The 14,541-nt window shown below is 45.9% G+C and overlaps 2 protein-coding genes across 2 annotated transcripts in view; both read right to left on the bottom strand.

Annotated features, from left to right (window-relative positions):
• Positions 1 to 2,422, bottom strand: part of HSD11B1 (hydroxysteroid 11-beta dehydrogenase 1) — a 44,837-nt gene extending 42,415 nt beyond the window's left edge. The window contains exons 1-2 of the mRNA XM_004325346.4: positions 2,302 to 2,422; positions 1,209 to 1,276 (exon numbers count right to left, since the gene is read on the bottom strand). The gene's annotated coding sequence lies outside the window, so the exon portion shown is untranslated. The remainder of the gene's footprint in view (positions 1 to 1,208; positions 1,277 to 2,301) is intronic.
• A 5,005-nt stretch (positions 2,423 to 7,427) lies between these two features.
• G0S2 (G0/G1 switch 2) lies at positions 7,428 to 8,456 on the bottom strand. Its single transcript, XM_033847688.2, has 2 exons — positions 8,293 to 8,456; positions 7,428 to 8,133 (listed from the first exon to the last, which is right to left on the bottom strand). The coding sequence occupies exon 2, from the start codon at positions 8,100 to 8,102 to the stop codon at positions 7,791 to 7,793; it is 312 nt and encodes a 103-aa protein (XP_033703579.1). The 5' UTR covers positions 8,103 to 8,133; positions 8,293 to 8,456; the 3' UTR covers positions 7,428 to 7,790.
• Positions 8,457 to 14,541: the final 6,085 nt, after the last annotated feature.

Below are 14,541 nucleotides of genomic sequence, written 5' to 3'. Positions count from 1 at the left end.
CATCCATTTCCCCCAAATGTTTATGGAGCACTAATAAATGTCCAAAACTGTGCCTGGTGCCAGGAATGTATTGTAAAAGCTGATCGATATCTGATGCTTTCCTTCAAGGAGATTCTAGTTAACTATAAGGAGGGTAGGGAAGTAAGTCAAAGCTCACAGTAGTGTAATACTAACGTGCATAGGGTGCTAACGGAGTACAGAGTAGGGCAGCCAAGTCATCCCAGGGCAGTGGGAAAGCCTTCAGGGAGGAGGTGACCCTGGGGCTAAGTTTTGAAGAAATAAGTACAAGTTATGGAGATGAAGAAATTGGGGGAAGGCCATACCAAGCAGAGGGAGCTATTTGTGTTTAGGTAAGGAGTCTAGAAATAGCTGGATACCTCAGAGCGACCTCAAGTAGTTTGAAGTGGCTGGAGCAGGGGTCCATGTTGGGGAATGGCCTGAGTAAGAATGCAACAGTCACTGAACTGTAAATATTCACGTTAGTCCATGGCATGATGCTGGGCCTACTAATGAAAGATGCAGAAATAATAATATCTTATTCTCTCTGTGAATTTGAGCAAATTAAAAAAATATTACTTGTAAAAGGAGGATACTATGCGATTATATAAAGAGGTAAGATATGTAAAATGCTGGATCAATGGTAGGAATGTAAAATATTCTGGCTCTTTCATGACAAATCTGTCTTGAATCCTTCTACTCTCCAGTTTCCTAACAGTTACAAAACAGATCTAGAAAAGCTTAACTATTAGGAAAATCTTTTCCCATTTTCCATTTCTGCCAAGTAAGGATTAGTTGAGCATCTTTAACTGAATATTTTATTTTATTTAATCAGGAGTTGCCGTGTTTATGTGTCCTTGGGTATCTGGGGCTCTTTTGTATAAAGTTTCTTGCAAGGCGCCTGGGTGGGACCCAGATAATTGAGTTCCAGTCTCCCTTCCTCCACTGACATATATGTGGCCTTGGGCAAGACCCTGCCCCTGTCTTGGCTTCAATTCCCTCACCTGGCAAACAAGGGGAATTAGATTACCTTTAAGATTTGTTCCAGCTCAGAAATTGGATGCATGGAGCTTTTTAGCTGTACTGAAATCAGCATCAAGAAAGAGCTAGGATTTTTGGATTTTATTTTCATATCATACATAAGAGGGAAAGGCAATTCCTTCCAAATTTTGGCAAGCAAGCAGAAGTGAGATTCTTCCATCTCTCCTTACCTCTCCCGCCTTCCTTTCAGCTTCCGTCTGTGATGCACTCACAGAAAACCCGAAGGAAAATACTGGCACTAAAAGAAAAATAAACACTTCAAGTGTGTCCCTTTGAATTGGTAAGCTCTGTTGGAAAAGTTGCGGGAGCAGGACTCTTCAAAGCCAAGTGTTGTGAAAGCACACCATCATGGTCTACAGGCATTTTCCAAAGTGTGAGTTTAACTATTCTAATTCCCCCAAGTGACTGGATCAGTAAACTGCAACCTTCTGGATGGTACTAGCTATCGATGGCAAGGGAACGTTTGGGCAAATGGGGGTGTAGAGCGTGGCGAATGCTATTTCTTGCTCCTGTTAGGTTTCCTCTAATGGACCTGAAACCAGGGGCTTTGAAATCTGATTAGACCCTTCTAAGGCTCAGAATGTCAGTATCCTAAGCAGCAGTCTGGGCTGGGATTAAGGAATAGATGAACAGCACAGGAAGAATTTTGAATGACAACTACAGGCCTCCCTTGGTCCTTTGAATAAGACTCCTTGAGATAAAACATGCCTTCTTCAAAGCTCTAGATCTCAATATTAAAAATATGAAACTAGCTGATGATTGGATGCAAAAGGCAGATATCTGCACTCTTAGCAGTTCCCAAGATACAGCATAGTGTTTGTGCTCTGTCATTACTTTAAAGCCGCTTTATAAAAATGCTTAAGACCTGCAATCTTTGTATGATTTCAAAAGAACATGCAGACATTTTTGAAACTATTTTTGCAATTTTTGGTTTCAACTTAACTTTCTGTCCCAAAATGATCAGAATGTACTCAGTGCCAGTAACAGACATCTGGTTCCATCTGTGTTTTATCACATCTTCCCTCCTACAGAATGCAAAGCTCCAAATAAAAAAAAAAAAAGAATGCAAAGCTCATCGGGCATTTCTTTTTGTTTCTTGTTTTGACCAGCATTTGACATTGAAATCTCTTTCAGCCCAGCCCTCCGGTTTATTCCAAATAGATGCATTATTTCAATAGCGGTTTTTTGAGGACCTACGATGGACTAGGCCCTGACACAAATGGTGATGCTATTACATATTATTGTGATTTAAAAAAGTCTTACCTTGGGGTTTCAACCAGATTTGACTTCTTTTTATTGATCTCCTTTTTTCTCTTGCTTCTTTTCTCCCTCCTCCTCTGCCTTCCCTTCTGTTTCATCTCTCTCTTCCTCTGCGGTTTCCCACTCTTTGGGGAGGGGCAGGGTTTCCTGCTCAGAAGGTGGTTGGTTTCTGGGAGGAGTCAGAAGATCTGATTCGGGACTGGAACCAGCTGGTTTGCCACCTGATACAAGAAGGTGAAGGAAGGGCCAAGGAAGAAAGCCCTCATGCTAGGACTGAGCTTGCAGCCAGGAGGCACTGGGAGATGAGCCCAGTTCAGGGCTCCCCAAAGAATAGAGGGCCCCTGCCGCGGCCCACGGTGGGAATGCTTGGAAGTGGTCCTGGTTGCCCTGGAGACTTGTCCATTACTATTGCTAGCTCTGAACATGCCAGAGGCACACCAGGCAGAACCCCTGTTCCACCCTTAGCAAGCGCTCACTCTCAGATTCCTGGCTTTGCCTCAAAGGAAATAATTAAAACAAGAACTGGGTTTGGGCAGATTTTCCTTTCCCACCCAGAGAGACCAGCAACCTAATGTACTCTGTGAGGCTGCGTGTCTACGCGTTTCTTAGTTATAAACTGCTTAGGAATCATCGAGATGACTTATAGACCATTACGGTGATCACATCAGCGGGAGTGTGGAGTGGACGGCAGTGGGGAGACGGATCCACATGGGGTAGGGTCTCCACAGGTAGGGACAGTAATGCCAGCCTGATTCACACCAACTAATGATGGAGGGTCACATCCCAATTCAGAGGTTTCCATTCTTTTGGACTAAAGGCACGGATAACAATAGGTCATCAAAAAGTTTACTTTCTTCATCCATTTACTTATTCTATATTCAACAAATATTTAATGAACACCTGCTCCTTGCCAGGTCCTGGGTTAATACTTCAACTGCTGGGTTTACTCCAGAATGCTCTTTGAAAGTTTCCCAAAGTCTGTTTTCATTTTTAACTTATAATTTTGAATTTTTGTCCACTGTATCTTTAAAAGAAAGGCTTCTAGAATTGTCTTTTTTTTTTTTTTTTTTTTGGGGTACGTGGGCCTCTCACTGTTGTGGCCTCTCCCGTTGCGGAGCACAGGCTCCGGACGCGCAGGCTCAGCGGCCATGGCTCACGGGCCCAGCCGCTCCGCGGCATGTGGGATCTTCCCGGACCGGGGCACGAACCCGTGTCCCCTGCATCGGCAGGCGGACTCTCAACCACTGCACCACCAGGGAAGCCCTAGAATTGTCTTTTGTACTGTGTTTTCTGTTTTTTTTTCTTGCCCCCCTTAAAACACTTTTTTTTTCATTTTATACAGCTGAGTTATTTAAAATTTTCCTTGCTAACTCTGTTGCTTTTAAATATTTTTCTCCAGCTGAAGGATTAACAATTCACTGAACTAGTTGGTAAAGATCTAGTCCAGAAGAATAAGTACCAAATAGAATCCTAAATTATGTCAAAATTTTTTACCTGGCTTCCTGAGATTTAGGAAGATGCTTAATTTTAACTCTTAATATGGCTCCAGATCAGGGTTTAAATTTCACTTCTTTAGGGATGCCTTCTGGTTTAGCAGATTTACAATGTAATTGCATCTTTTCTAAAGAAAACTCTGAAAAAAAGGGTGTTTCATATAGAAGGTCGGAGAAAGGTAAGTGGAAGAGAGAGAAATGAAATTAGGGTGGACCTCAGAAGGTACTAGAGTCTTTGCGGGAGACCATGTTGGAATTAGAATTTTGTTTTTTAGACCTCAGCATACCAATCAAAGAAGCTAACTACTGACTCTTTAGATTTCTGGGGTTCCTCTTAAATGTATTAATTTATTTGGGGGTTCCTCAAATGAATTAATTTATTGATTTTGATATGTCAAAAGTTCCCCCATGTTGACGATTGTTATTCTAAACTCAGTTTTTGCACTTTATCGAAGTAAGTGCAAGAACTGGGATTATAGTGCAACAGGAAGCAGGAGTTCTTCCAAGAGGAGTTTGCAGATTAGAAGAACCCAAGATAGACAAGAAAGGCTACTTAGTAAGAATGTGTGCCTGTGAATGGTATCTTGGGTTCCCTTTCTATGCAAAAGTTAGGAAGGGGCCATGTAATCAATGACCTGACAATCTTTGGCCTCAGAATACAGACTAAAAGTGACCTTCTTTTACACCTTGGTGAGATAGATAGAGAGCGGCTCTCAACAAAGTTTTAAGGAGACCCAAAGCCAAGTTTGATCATTTACCTTTTCCTGAATTGGTCACAATCTAATGGAGCTCCAACTGTTGTCCCCTAGGACCAGCTTGGATTGGATTGTTGACTTATTGGGCCATTCCATATGGAACACTTCTTTATCTGTGTATCAGAAATAAGGCTTTTCAGTACAAAACAGAAACACATAAAATAAAACTTTACAATATAGATAAACAAAAGCAAAAGCAAAGTGAGCAGCAGGGGATTAGCAGTTTAATGGCTAATGCAGTTATCAAATGGTATGCCTCCAATAAAAGAGTCTAATGAACTTATACAAGACCTATGTCTAATTACTCAATAGTATACCTCCCAGACAAAATGTCTAATGGCCATATACAAAGGCCTAGCTATAATTATTTACCAGAATGTACATCTGTAAACTAAAATTTCTATTTACTTTACACAAAGACTGAGATCTAATGATTTTATACAAAGACGTACTTGGTTAGAAATTTTAGAAGCCGTGAGAACTCAGTGAAACTCATCAGATTCAGACTATAGTTGAGACTGACTTATCTGGCAGCAGATCTGAAGGACAAATAGAGTCTGAACACAAGGAACCCGGTAAGTATATCTTTTGGTTTTGGGAAAGCAGGAAGTTCAGAGTTTGGTGTACTTTCCTGGTCATAGGTGGGCTGATATCTGTAGAAGCATATTTATTTGTTGATTAGTTGGCACTCTGAAATATATTTATGGGGTTGAGTCACTTCATGGTTAAATGACCCTTAGAAGTGAGGGAATGTTACTGATTGGTTGGCTTGTAAAAGTGTGTTACCTGAGGAGAGTTGTGATTGATTGAGCCAATGGGTTTAAAACTGGTTCTGGTTACCACGATTACACAACAATCAAACTTTTCCTAAGAAAGTGTGAAACTTTTAAATGTTCTCACAGTTGATACCTAGTATCTGTTTTCACTAGAAAGTAGTACAAGTTCACATCTGATCACCTCCATAAAACAACTGGGACAAAAATGTCCATTACTGCGTGATCCAGTATGAGACCCAGACTGAATGTCCTGTAGGAATTCAGAGAAGTGAAAAGATCAGTGAGGACAGAAAAGATTTCTATAGCTTGGATTTGATTGGGTTGGGTAGTTTGTACATGTATAGGTAAGAGGCATACCCTTCGAAACTAAAAATACACAGGCATTTCCTATATATTTAGGCAAATATGTAAAATATATGTAGTTTTACATATAGGCAAACCAAAAAATATAGGCATTACCTTCTAAACCAAAAATTGGAGTACATGATTTGATATACAGTTTGACAAGAGGCAGAATATATGAAATTATCCCTCTCTTGGAGAATCTGAAGTCTATGGCTTCAGAAGGTGTGGCGATTGTGGATGGACGGGCATTCAGGTGGGAAGAGTAATGTGAAAAAAGGTGCGAAAGACCAGAAGGGACTAGGAAGGTCCTGGGTTCATGCGGAACATCAGGTGGGAGGGCTGAGATGCAAGCAGATCATGGAGACACTGGAAAATCTGGACAGGGGTCTTAGGCGCTGACATTTTTGAGGGAGGAGCAGCAGGATGAAAGAAGGTCACAGTCCCCAGTCTGGCAGGGATGTTTTGGGGTGAATGTGCTAGAGAGTGCAGGAGGCGGTTTGAGATGCTGACAGCTGGATCAGAGGGTGGCTGCATAGGTGGAAGAATAATAGACATAATAGGAGAGGCACTTGGGAAGGACAACTGAAGAATAAGATGGGGTGGATTCCTGAGAAGTTTTTTGGTCATTTAAGGTGAGGTTATGTCACCTTAATATAGGGTCGAGTTTCCCATTTTGGAAACTGCGAGATCAGTGGTTCCACTGATATTCTTCTTTTCCTTTAAATACGTGTCTTTTCCCTTGATTAATCTCACCCCATTCCGACGGCTCTCTTGTCTGGAGTGATAAGGATAGATATCAGACAGAGATGGCACTAGATCAGGGCCAGGAACACTGGGTAGGATTTGAGTTGGCAGAAATAAAATGGAAGGGCGTGTGTGAGGGAAGAGGGTGGTGGTGGAGAGCGAGTCTGGTCAGAGGCGATGGCACGAGCCTTGCTATGTTTGGCAAAAATGCATAGCCATGGATGGAGAGAGGGAAATGTCTGTACCCGGTTAGGGCAGGAGACGTATTAAAATCACTAGGGGAGTGGCATCAGGCCTATGCCCCTAACTACTTCTTTAAGAGCCATTGTTTAAAATTCCCTATGCTGAGCCCCATAGAGCCACTGGACTAGCTATTACCACAGAGCAAGTTCTGTCCCTGGAGGAAGATGACTCAGGACTGTGACAACCGGTCTTTTCCCCTCCTAACCTAGAACTTCTTACTGTGATTCAGTTTGTGAGGAGAAGGGCTTGGTAGAGCTAGACATCCAATTAAATGTTCTTGGGAGATTGCCTTCCCTCTTTTCCTACCAGCTAGCTAGTTTCCTCCCTCCCTCCACCCCTCCTTCCCCCTCACTGTCCCCACCCCCGTCCACTAAAATACAGTTAGGAAGAAAGAGGTATCAACCACGAGACCCTCTGGTGCACAGGTCTGAGATGGCAAATAGGCTTTGCGCCCTGGAATTAATCAGTATCGCTCATTCACTTACTCTAGCCCAGAAGTTGATTTATCGTCTGATCTTAAAATGCTGAGTCTGGTGGGACTTAGAAAAGTTTCTCTCTTGCCACTCCTCACAAAAAGCAAAAACAAAGCCTTAACAGACTTATAAGCATGTAACATCAATATGAGTCCAGAGCCCTGAAGCAAGTGTTGCCTGACCTTCAGGAAACTGCTCTCTCCACTGGGCTCACGTTAAGAAGACCCCCTCCGCCAAAATGCCCGCCCTCCCTGCTGCCCACCCCAGAAAACCGTGCCCCTCAGGAATCAGATGCTGAGATATAATTACAAAACGTTTTTTATTTCAAAATGCAAAATGGTGGTCACTGTAATAATAATAACAATAACAACAATAATAATATAAAAAGCATTTCTCCTCCGTTCACCCTAGTGCAAAATGCTGGATGCAGTCAGATAGCTGGAAGGTTTTGGACATGTCATCTTTCTGCAGTGCTGCACAGCAGCAAAACTCAATCCCAAACGCCTTTTGGTGGATCCACGTGGTAGTTCAGTTCTAAAATCAGTAGCTTCTCGTCAGTCCAAACAGCACGAGACGCCCACTCGAGCCCGACCCTCGCGCTCTGCCTCACTCTCCTCTCCCTGTGTGTCTCTCTCCCCCTCCCTCCGCCGGCCCCCAAGGTTCCTACGAGGCGTGCAGCCGGTTGGTCGTGGCCCGGCAGCCCTGGACGGCCTCCAGCTGCTTGCTTTTCTCCAGCAGGGCCCGCGCCCGGAGGGCCTTTCGCTCCCGGGCGGCCTGCAGCTCGGCCACCGCTGCCTCCCGCTCCCGCTCCCGCTCGGCGGCCGTGAAGGGGCTGCACAAGGTCTCCATCAGGCCGAGCACGGCGCCGAAGAGAGCCAGCACGCCGCCCAGCACGTACAGCCTCACTAGACTCCGTCTGGGCTTCTGCGCCATCAGCTCCTTGGCCAGAGGAATCAGCTCCTGGACAGTTTCCATCTCGGCTCCGGGCTCTCGGGGTGGGAGTGATCTGCGGGAGAAGCGGAGCAGAAAAGGGGGCTTTTAAGCCACCGAAAGACGGATGCATCCTCCCGAGCAGCCCTCACTCGGCTCTCTCGGGGTAGGCCTGCAGAGAGGGGAGCCAACCCGGGACTCCGCGCCCCGCCGCGCTCTTCCCCGCCGGACTCACCTAGGGGCGTCGAGCGAGCAGCAGGCAGCGCAAGCCGGGTGGGCGGTCACGGTGTGCGTGGGTCCCGCGGCTCTGCGTTCTCCTCCTCCTCCTCCGCCTCCTTCTCCCCTTCCTCGGTAGCCGCGAGTCTTCCGGATGGAGATTCCGCAACTGACACCTGGTCAGCGCCCCGGGGCCACTTATATGTTTTTCTCCGAGCCCCGCCTCCTGGGCTCTTTGGGCTGGTGCCAGTGCTGCACCGGCCAGAGAGTGGAGGGGGCGGGAAGAGGAGGGTGGAGGAGGAGCGGGGCGAGGACCCTGGGGGAGTCAGCCACGAGTTGTGCACGTCGCGCCGGCTGTGTGAGCCCGGGGTGCGGGGGAGGGCGGGCCTGGATGTACAAGGGTGAGGACCCAGAGCCCAGGGAGGTATCCACGTCCATTTCTGACCTCTTTCTTTCTTTTTCTTTTTTTTTTGGTACGCTGGCCTCTCACTGTTGTGGCCTCTCCCGTTGCGGAGCACAGGCTCCGGACGCGCAGGCTCAGCGGCCATGGCTCACGCGCCCAGCCGCTCTGTGGCATGTGGGATCTTCCCAGACCGGGGCACGAATCCGTGTCCCCTGCATCGGCAGGCGGACTCTCAACCACTGCGCCACCAGGGAAGCCCCTGACCTCTTTCCTAATCGTGTGGGTGGGTGCTTTCCTCGTCCGGGGCAGCCTGGAAGGACCCCTTATAAGGACACCTGGGGTTCTACCAAACTGAAAAATTAGTTTTTATTCAGGAGGTTTGTCGTCTTCCCACACGTATAGGGATCCGAGGTAGAAGGCAAGGGGGAGGGATCCGGGTAATGATCAGAACGGGTCTCCAGGCTCTGCATAATGCACTTTGTGCTTATACTGTTTATTTCTGGTCTGACTGGTTTTATTCATAGGTGCTTGCATCGCTAAGGTCACTTGATAGATAACTATTCATTGAGGGCGCCCTTTATGCACAGATGGGGCGTGTGTGTGTGTGTGTGTGTGTGTGTGTGTGTGTGTGTGATGTCAGTCTCTGTGCCTGTAGGTGTTTGTATCTGTACTTTTGTGTATCAGGCAACTGCCGTTAAATCCAAATTGTCCCCACTCCCACTTGAGAAGTGAAGTTGGGGGCTAGGGAGAGGTGAACATGGAAGGGGGGGCCGTTGGTAAAAGTTTGTCTGCTGGTCTGAACTGCAAATATTTCATTACTTTCCTCAATAATTATATGCCACTTCCCTGGATCTGGGGGGGCAACGCCACCGTACCAGCCCCACTTAGCATAGAAACAGTTTAGGGACAGAAGAGTGAGAGTAGGCAGCTTGGGTAAGAAGCTGAAGAGTAGAGAGTACTCTAGGAAGCATGAGGAGGGTAGGGTTGATTTCAACTAGGATTAAACTTCATCACCTTTGCGGCGGGTGTTCTGGTTTAGCTTTGGTTATCCATACACAAGAGTTAGTTAGCAAGTAGGGGAAAGGAGAGACCTTGGGCTAAAAGCGCTTCAAGCAGAGAAAGGGAGAGGGCAAAGAGAGGAGGGGGAAATTGGACTGGCCAGAAAATTGCAAAAGTCAGTGATGCAATCTTGCAACAGCAAAGTCGGTCAGGCTGAGCCTTGCGGGGAGGGACCAGGAACGGCTGTTGCAGGGCTCACGTATTGGGTCCTTGGAAATTTTAACAGTAATCTTTCTTTGGGGTCTGAGGCAATTTCCTAGACAATTCATTTTAAAAAGGCAACAGTTACGTCTACCCTTCACCTTGGCTATTAGTAGTTCAGTTAGTAGGATTTGTGTGTGCAGATTGGGCAAGAATACCTAAACAACTTATTTGAAATTCTACATTTTAATATGTACACAAGCAGTCAAGGTGACAAAGGGCCAAAGAGGGATGATTCCTGGAGGCTTGTGTCCCCTGCTTATTTATTCTTTTCACCTCGTGAGGCAGGAAAATTCTGTAACAAGGGGGGATGAATATCAGTCTTGGCATTTTCTTTGAACCTGCCTTATAATTTTGGAGAAGCCTCTAATAACCGGCGGAAATGATCTGTGAGCTTACCCAAGATCTGTATGAGTTTCAAATACTACGGCTTCTGAATGAGCGTATGCTGTACACCTTAATACCAGGGCTTTCACGTGATTTCTGCTCTGACGGTGAGTCAGCCCTTTGGAGCTTTGGACCCAAAACTCTGAAATGGACTGTTCAGTGAGCATTTCTAGTATTTCTGTAACTCAAAGACGCAAACTGCACGCCTCCCGACGTCAGCAGACTGTAACGTATATGGGGTTCCCCTTTCTTGTGATTTGCTGCGGTACAGCACGTCACCATCTCAGATGGGTTCTCCTCTGTCCCTCTCTGATAATCCGACTCTGTCCACCGCCCCAGGCCCTACCAGCTTGCTGGCCAGGGCCGGGCGGAGAGGGTGGCCAGTGCCATGGACTGGGGTCACTGGTGGATTTGGTGTTCCTTGTTTAGGTGGTAGCTGGAGCTGAGTGTGAGATGGTGGGAATAGAAGGCTGAGGAATCCAGGGTCACCACATGCCTAGAAATTTCTGACACAGCTCCTCTGTCTGGGTAGGAAAGAGTACCCAGTTCCTAGGGTAGCAGTTTGGCGAGGGCTTGGGAAACTAAGCACGTGATTTGACTGCACTGTTGTCTCTTTAGAGATGTAAAGCCTTGTGTTGCATCATGCGTGTCAGACATAGGGTATAGCGGTCAAGGTCATACCAGTTGTAGGGTGACCAACCGTCCCAGTTTGCCTAGGGCTGAGGGGTTTCTCCAAGATACGGGACTTACAGTGCCGAAACTGGAACTGTTCCGGGCAAACTGGAGCCTGAGTCTATCCCAACGTTAATTCCTGACATTTCTAGGAAAGCAGGATTGGTCAGTTTAAAATTTGTTTATTTTGCTTGCCAAATCCCTTTCTCCCAAACATTAAAACATTCAGAAGTATCAGCAGAAGAAGCAATCACAAAGGGGCAACGTATGGTCCAAGGAGTCAGTTCAGAAGAGGGGTAGAGCTATCCCAACAACCGTGCTTAGGGGTTTGAAGGAACAGGGGACAGACGTCTTTTGGATGGTTGGTTGTGTATGAGCCTCAATTATAGTATTATTATTTTGTTACTAGCTTGCTGCCTATCAAAGTCACTGCCCAATTCCTGAGGTTCCAGGAGGCTAGAGCATGGGGATCATCACAGGAGATATGATAAAACTATTTGTGTATCTTATACTCCAGTTTTTTCAGTCCTTGAGTTACTTTCATTTCATGTAAATTAGTTTTGGAGAGAAGGTTCTTATCTCTGAAATATCAATGGATGATTTTAAAATCTACACGGCTAACCTAATTTATCTTCCTCTGATCTTGTGCATTAGAGTTCTAGTGTCCTGACATTTCTGTGTGGATATCCTGTTTTTAACACAAGCCTGCCGCGCTTGAAACAAGACTCCCCACTTTCTCTGTACTCTTCCAAACTGAGTCACCTTCTCAATACTCTTATTTCTAGCGGTGGCATCTCCATTTTGCCTGTTCTCTGGGTTTGAAATATTGTGACATTTTCTTTTAGAGGTCTTCCCTGACCTGTTTATCACACCATTCCCTGCCCAATGCCCTGCTTTATTTTCCTTCCTAGCACTTCGTACCTGGCTTTACATTGATGTAATTATTGGTTTGCTTTTGTGTTGTCTTCCACACCCACGTGAAGCTAACCTTTATGAGGGCCAGAGTTTTGTTCTATTCTTCACTGTGTCCCCAGGACCCAGTATAATCCTTGGCACATAGCAGGTCCTTAATAGGTAACTATGGGATTAATGAATGTCTTCCCCATTGGACTGGCAGGGGATAGACTATGTTTATTAAGTTTGCATGCAGTCAGACTTTCAGTGGATACTCAAGAAGCATTCAGGGCTTATTTGTTTTTGTTTTTTTTTGACAGTATTTTTTGTTTTTGCCTTTAGTCCTTTCGTCTCTAATCCATCTCAAACACTACCACCAAATAAATCTCCCTAAAATTAAATTTTTATTCTTTTGTTTTTTGTGGTATGCGGGCCTTTCACTGTTGTGGCCTCTCCCATTGCAGAGCACAGGCTCTGGACGCACAGGCTCAGCGGCCATGGCTCACGGCCCCGGCCGCTCCGTGGCATGTGGAATCTTCCCGGACCGGGGTACGAACCCGTGTCCCCTGCATCGGCAGGCAGACTCTCAACCACTGCGCCACCAGGGAAGCCCTAAATTTTTATTCTTAATTGCCTTTTTCAAAGCCCGGATGATTTCTCATTGCCCACGTGACAAACTTTTGGATTCTGCACGTTAAATTTACTTGATCAATATTCTTGGATCCGAGACCTCTATCATCTGATCTTCCCTACTCATCTAACTTCAGATACTATTCTTCTCCAACAAGAATCCTTTGTTCCACAGATGGGTTTCATACAGCCCAAGAAACAATTCCTTCTCATTGCTGCCGCCTCACCTTTGCTCCCCCTCTTCCTCCTACCCGAAAAGCTCTTCTCTTCTACGCTGTCTTCCTCCTTTCAGGTCCTGTGCTCCAAGAAGCCCCCACTGCCTGTGCCAGCACACTCTGCTCTTCCCTTTCTGCGAATTCCAGCTGGCTTTGTGGCTGGGACCGCACAGGTTGACACTGTATTGTTTTATACAGCGCTCTCATTGTGTCCTGTGCGCTTGCCCTGTCTCTGCAGAAGACCAGGTCTTTGTACCTTTCACGGTGCTAACGTATAATAGGGGTCCAGTCAGTACGAATGACATTGACCTAAAAGTCAGAACTGGGATAATGATTACAAAATGGTCAGTTAAGACTCTCTTGGGAGGTTATTTTAGGCACAGTGGCTTGTCCTTGGCTCAGAGCCTTGGGCTTGAAATTGCCCAAGACCTGGCAACTTGGCTCGATCCTCTCCACTCTGGCTCCCTCACCTTTTACTTCCATTCCCAACTTCGTGTCTGACATTGCAGTGACTGGCTTACCCTTTGGAATCCCTCCTACCTGCCCCCGCGACCCCAGCGCCTTGACAAATCAATACCAAGGGATAGACCCTTCACAGACATTTTGCTTTTGTCCCTCACAGCTTCTGGCCAAGCAGAGACACTAGCTGCTGGAGCAGGCAGCATGGGCTGGGAGCAGTGGCACCCTGCTGCCCACATAGCACAAGCCCAGTACCGTCCTTCACAGGTTTGAATCAGTGCAAGGAACTTCCTTCAAGCTCAAGTGCTAGCTGGACTTAAGAGTATGGGGCTCTGGAGTCAAACACACTTGGGTTCCTTCAAGTCCTGGTTCCTCTTGCTGGGGTCTGACCTTGGACGAGTGACTTAACTTCTCTAGCCTCCATTTCCTCATCTGTAAAGTGAGGATGATCCTAACTCCAACTAAGGGGTGTGGTGAATACTGAGCTAGGGCACTATGAAGGGCTTAGTGGTCTGGCACCAATGAAGCAGTTGGTTCAGTTATTATTTGGTTATGCTTCAGTTGTCTTTGCTTTCTGCTCCACGTCAGCAATTCCCGTGGTCCTTTATCCTAGCCCAAGACATTTGCATTCCCTAGGTGGTGTAGGCAGCAATAAGGTCCAGAGCCTTTGTTGAAGCCAGCTGTGTGTCTGATACTATGTCATGTATAGCTATAAAAAAAGCAGAATACAAAGTTCTCCTTGCCCTCAAGTAGCTCACAGTCAAATAGAGGACACAAACATTAAATAAGTTATGACAATATATTGAATACTAGGATAAGCACAATCATAGAACTATATACCAGGTAAACAAATAGAATGAGAAGTGTATTGATTCAGTTTTGGGAGGAGGTGGTCAAAGAAGGCCTAAGAGTGGATGTCTGAGCAGCTTAGCGTATTAAAGGATGAATAGTGTTCACTGATTCTGGGAGGGAAAGGAGGGGTTCAGGGTTGGGGATTCAGGAATGAGAGAGGACTTCACATGAAAAGGGGAGGATGCATGAGAGTACATTGCATGGTCCAAGAGAAGTTAGGCAAGATTGGTGTTAGAGCATAAAGGATGGGTTTGGGGAAATGGCAGGAAATAGTATGCAGGAGGCAGGTGTTTAATCCTAACTATCAATTTGTCTTATATTGAATTGGTTATCCTGTAGGCAATGGGAAACTCTGATGAATTTTAGGCAGCAAAAGAGTTCAACAAGGTTACCATTTTAAGTAGATAACTATGGTAGAGTGAAGAATACATGAGAATGGAGCAAGCTAGAGGCAGCGAGTGGGGTATTGTTAGAATAATTCAGGCAGGAAGCGGTG

Source organism: Tursiops truncatus, chromosome 1 (assembly GCF_011762595.2).
Source record: "Tursiops truncatus isolate mTurTru1 chromosome 1, mTurTru1.mat.Y, whole genome shotgun sequence".
NCBI classification, from domain to species: domain Eukaryota; kingdom Metazoa; phylum Chordata; class Mammalia; order Artiodactyla; family Delphinidae; genus Tursiops; species Tursiops truncatus.
Note: the sequence above shows the minus strand (reverse complement) of the source record. Positions and strands in the feature narration are given on the sequence as shown.

Coding starts and splice junctions, on each gene's coding strand:
- G0S2 (XM_033847688.2), bottom strand. CDS start 8,102: ATGGAAACTGTCCAGGAGCTGATTCCTCTGGCCAAGGAGCTGATGGCG.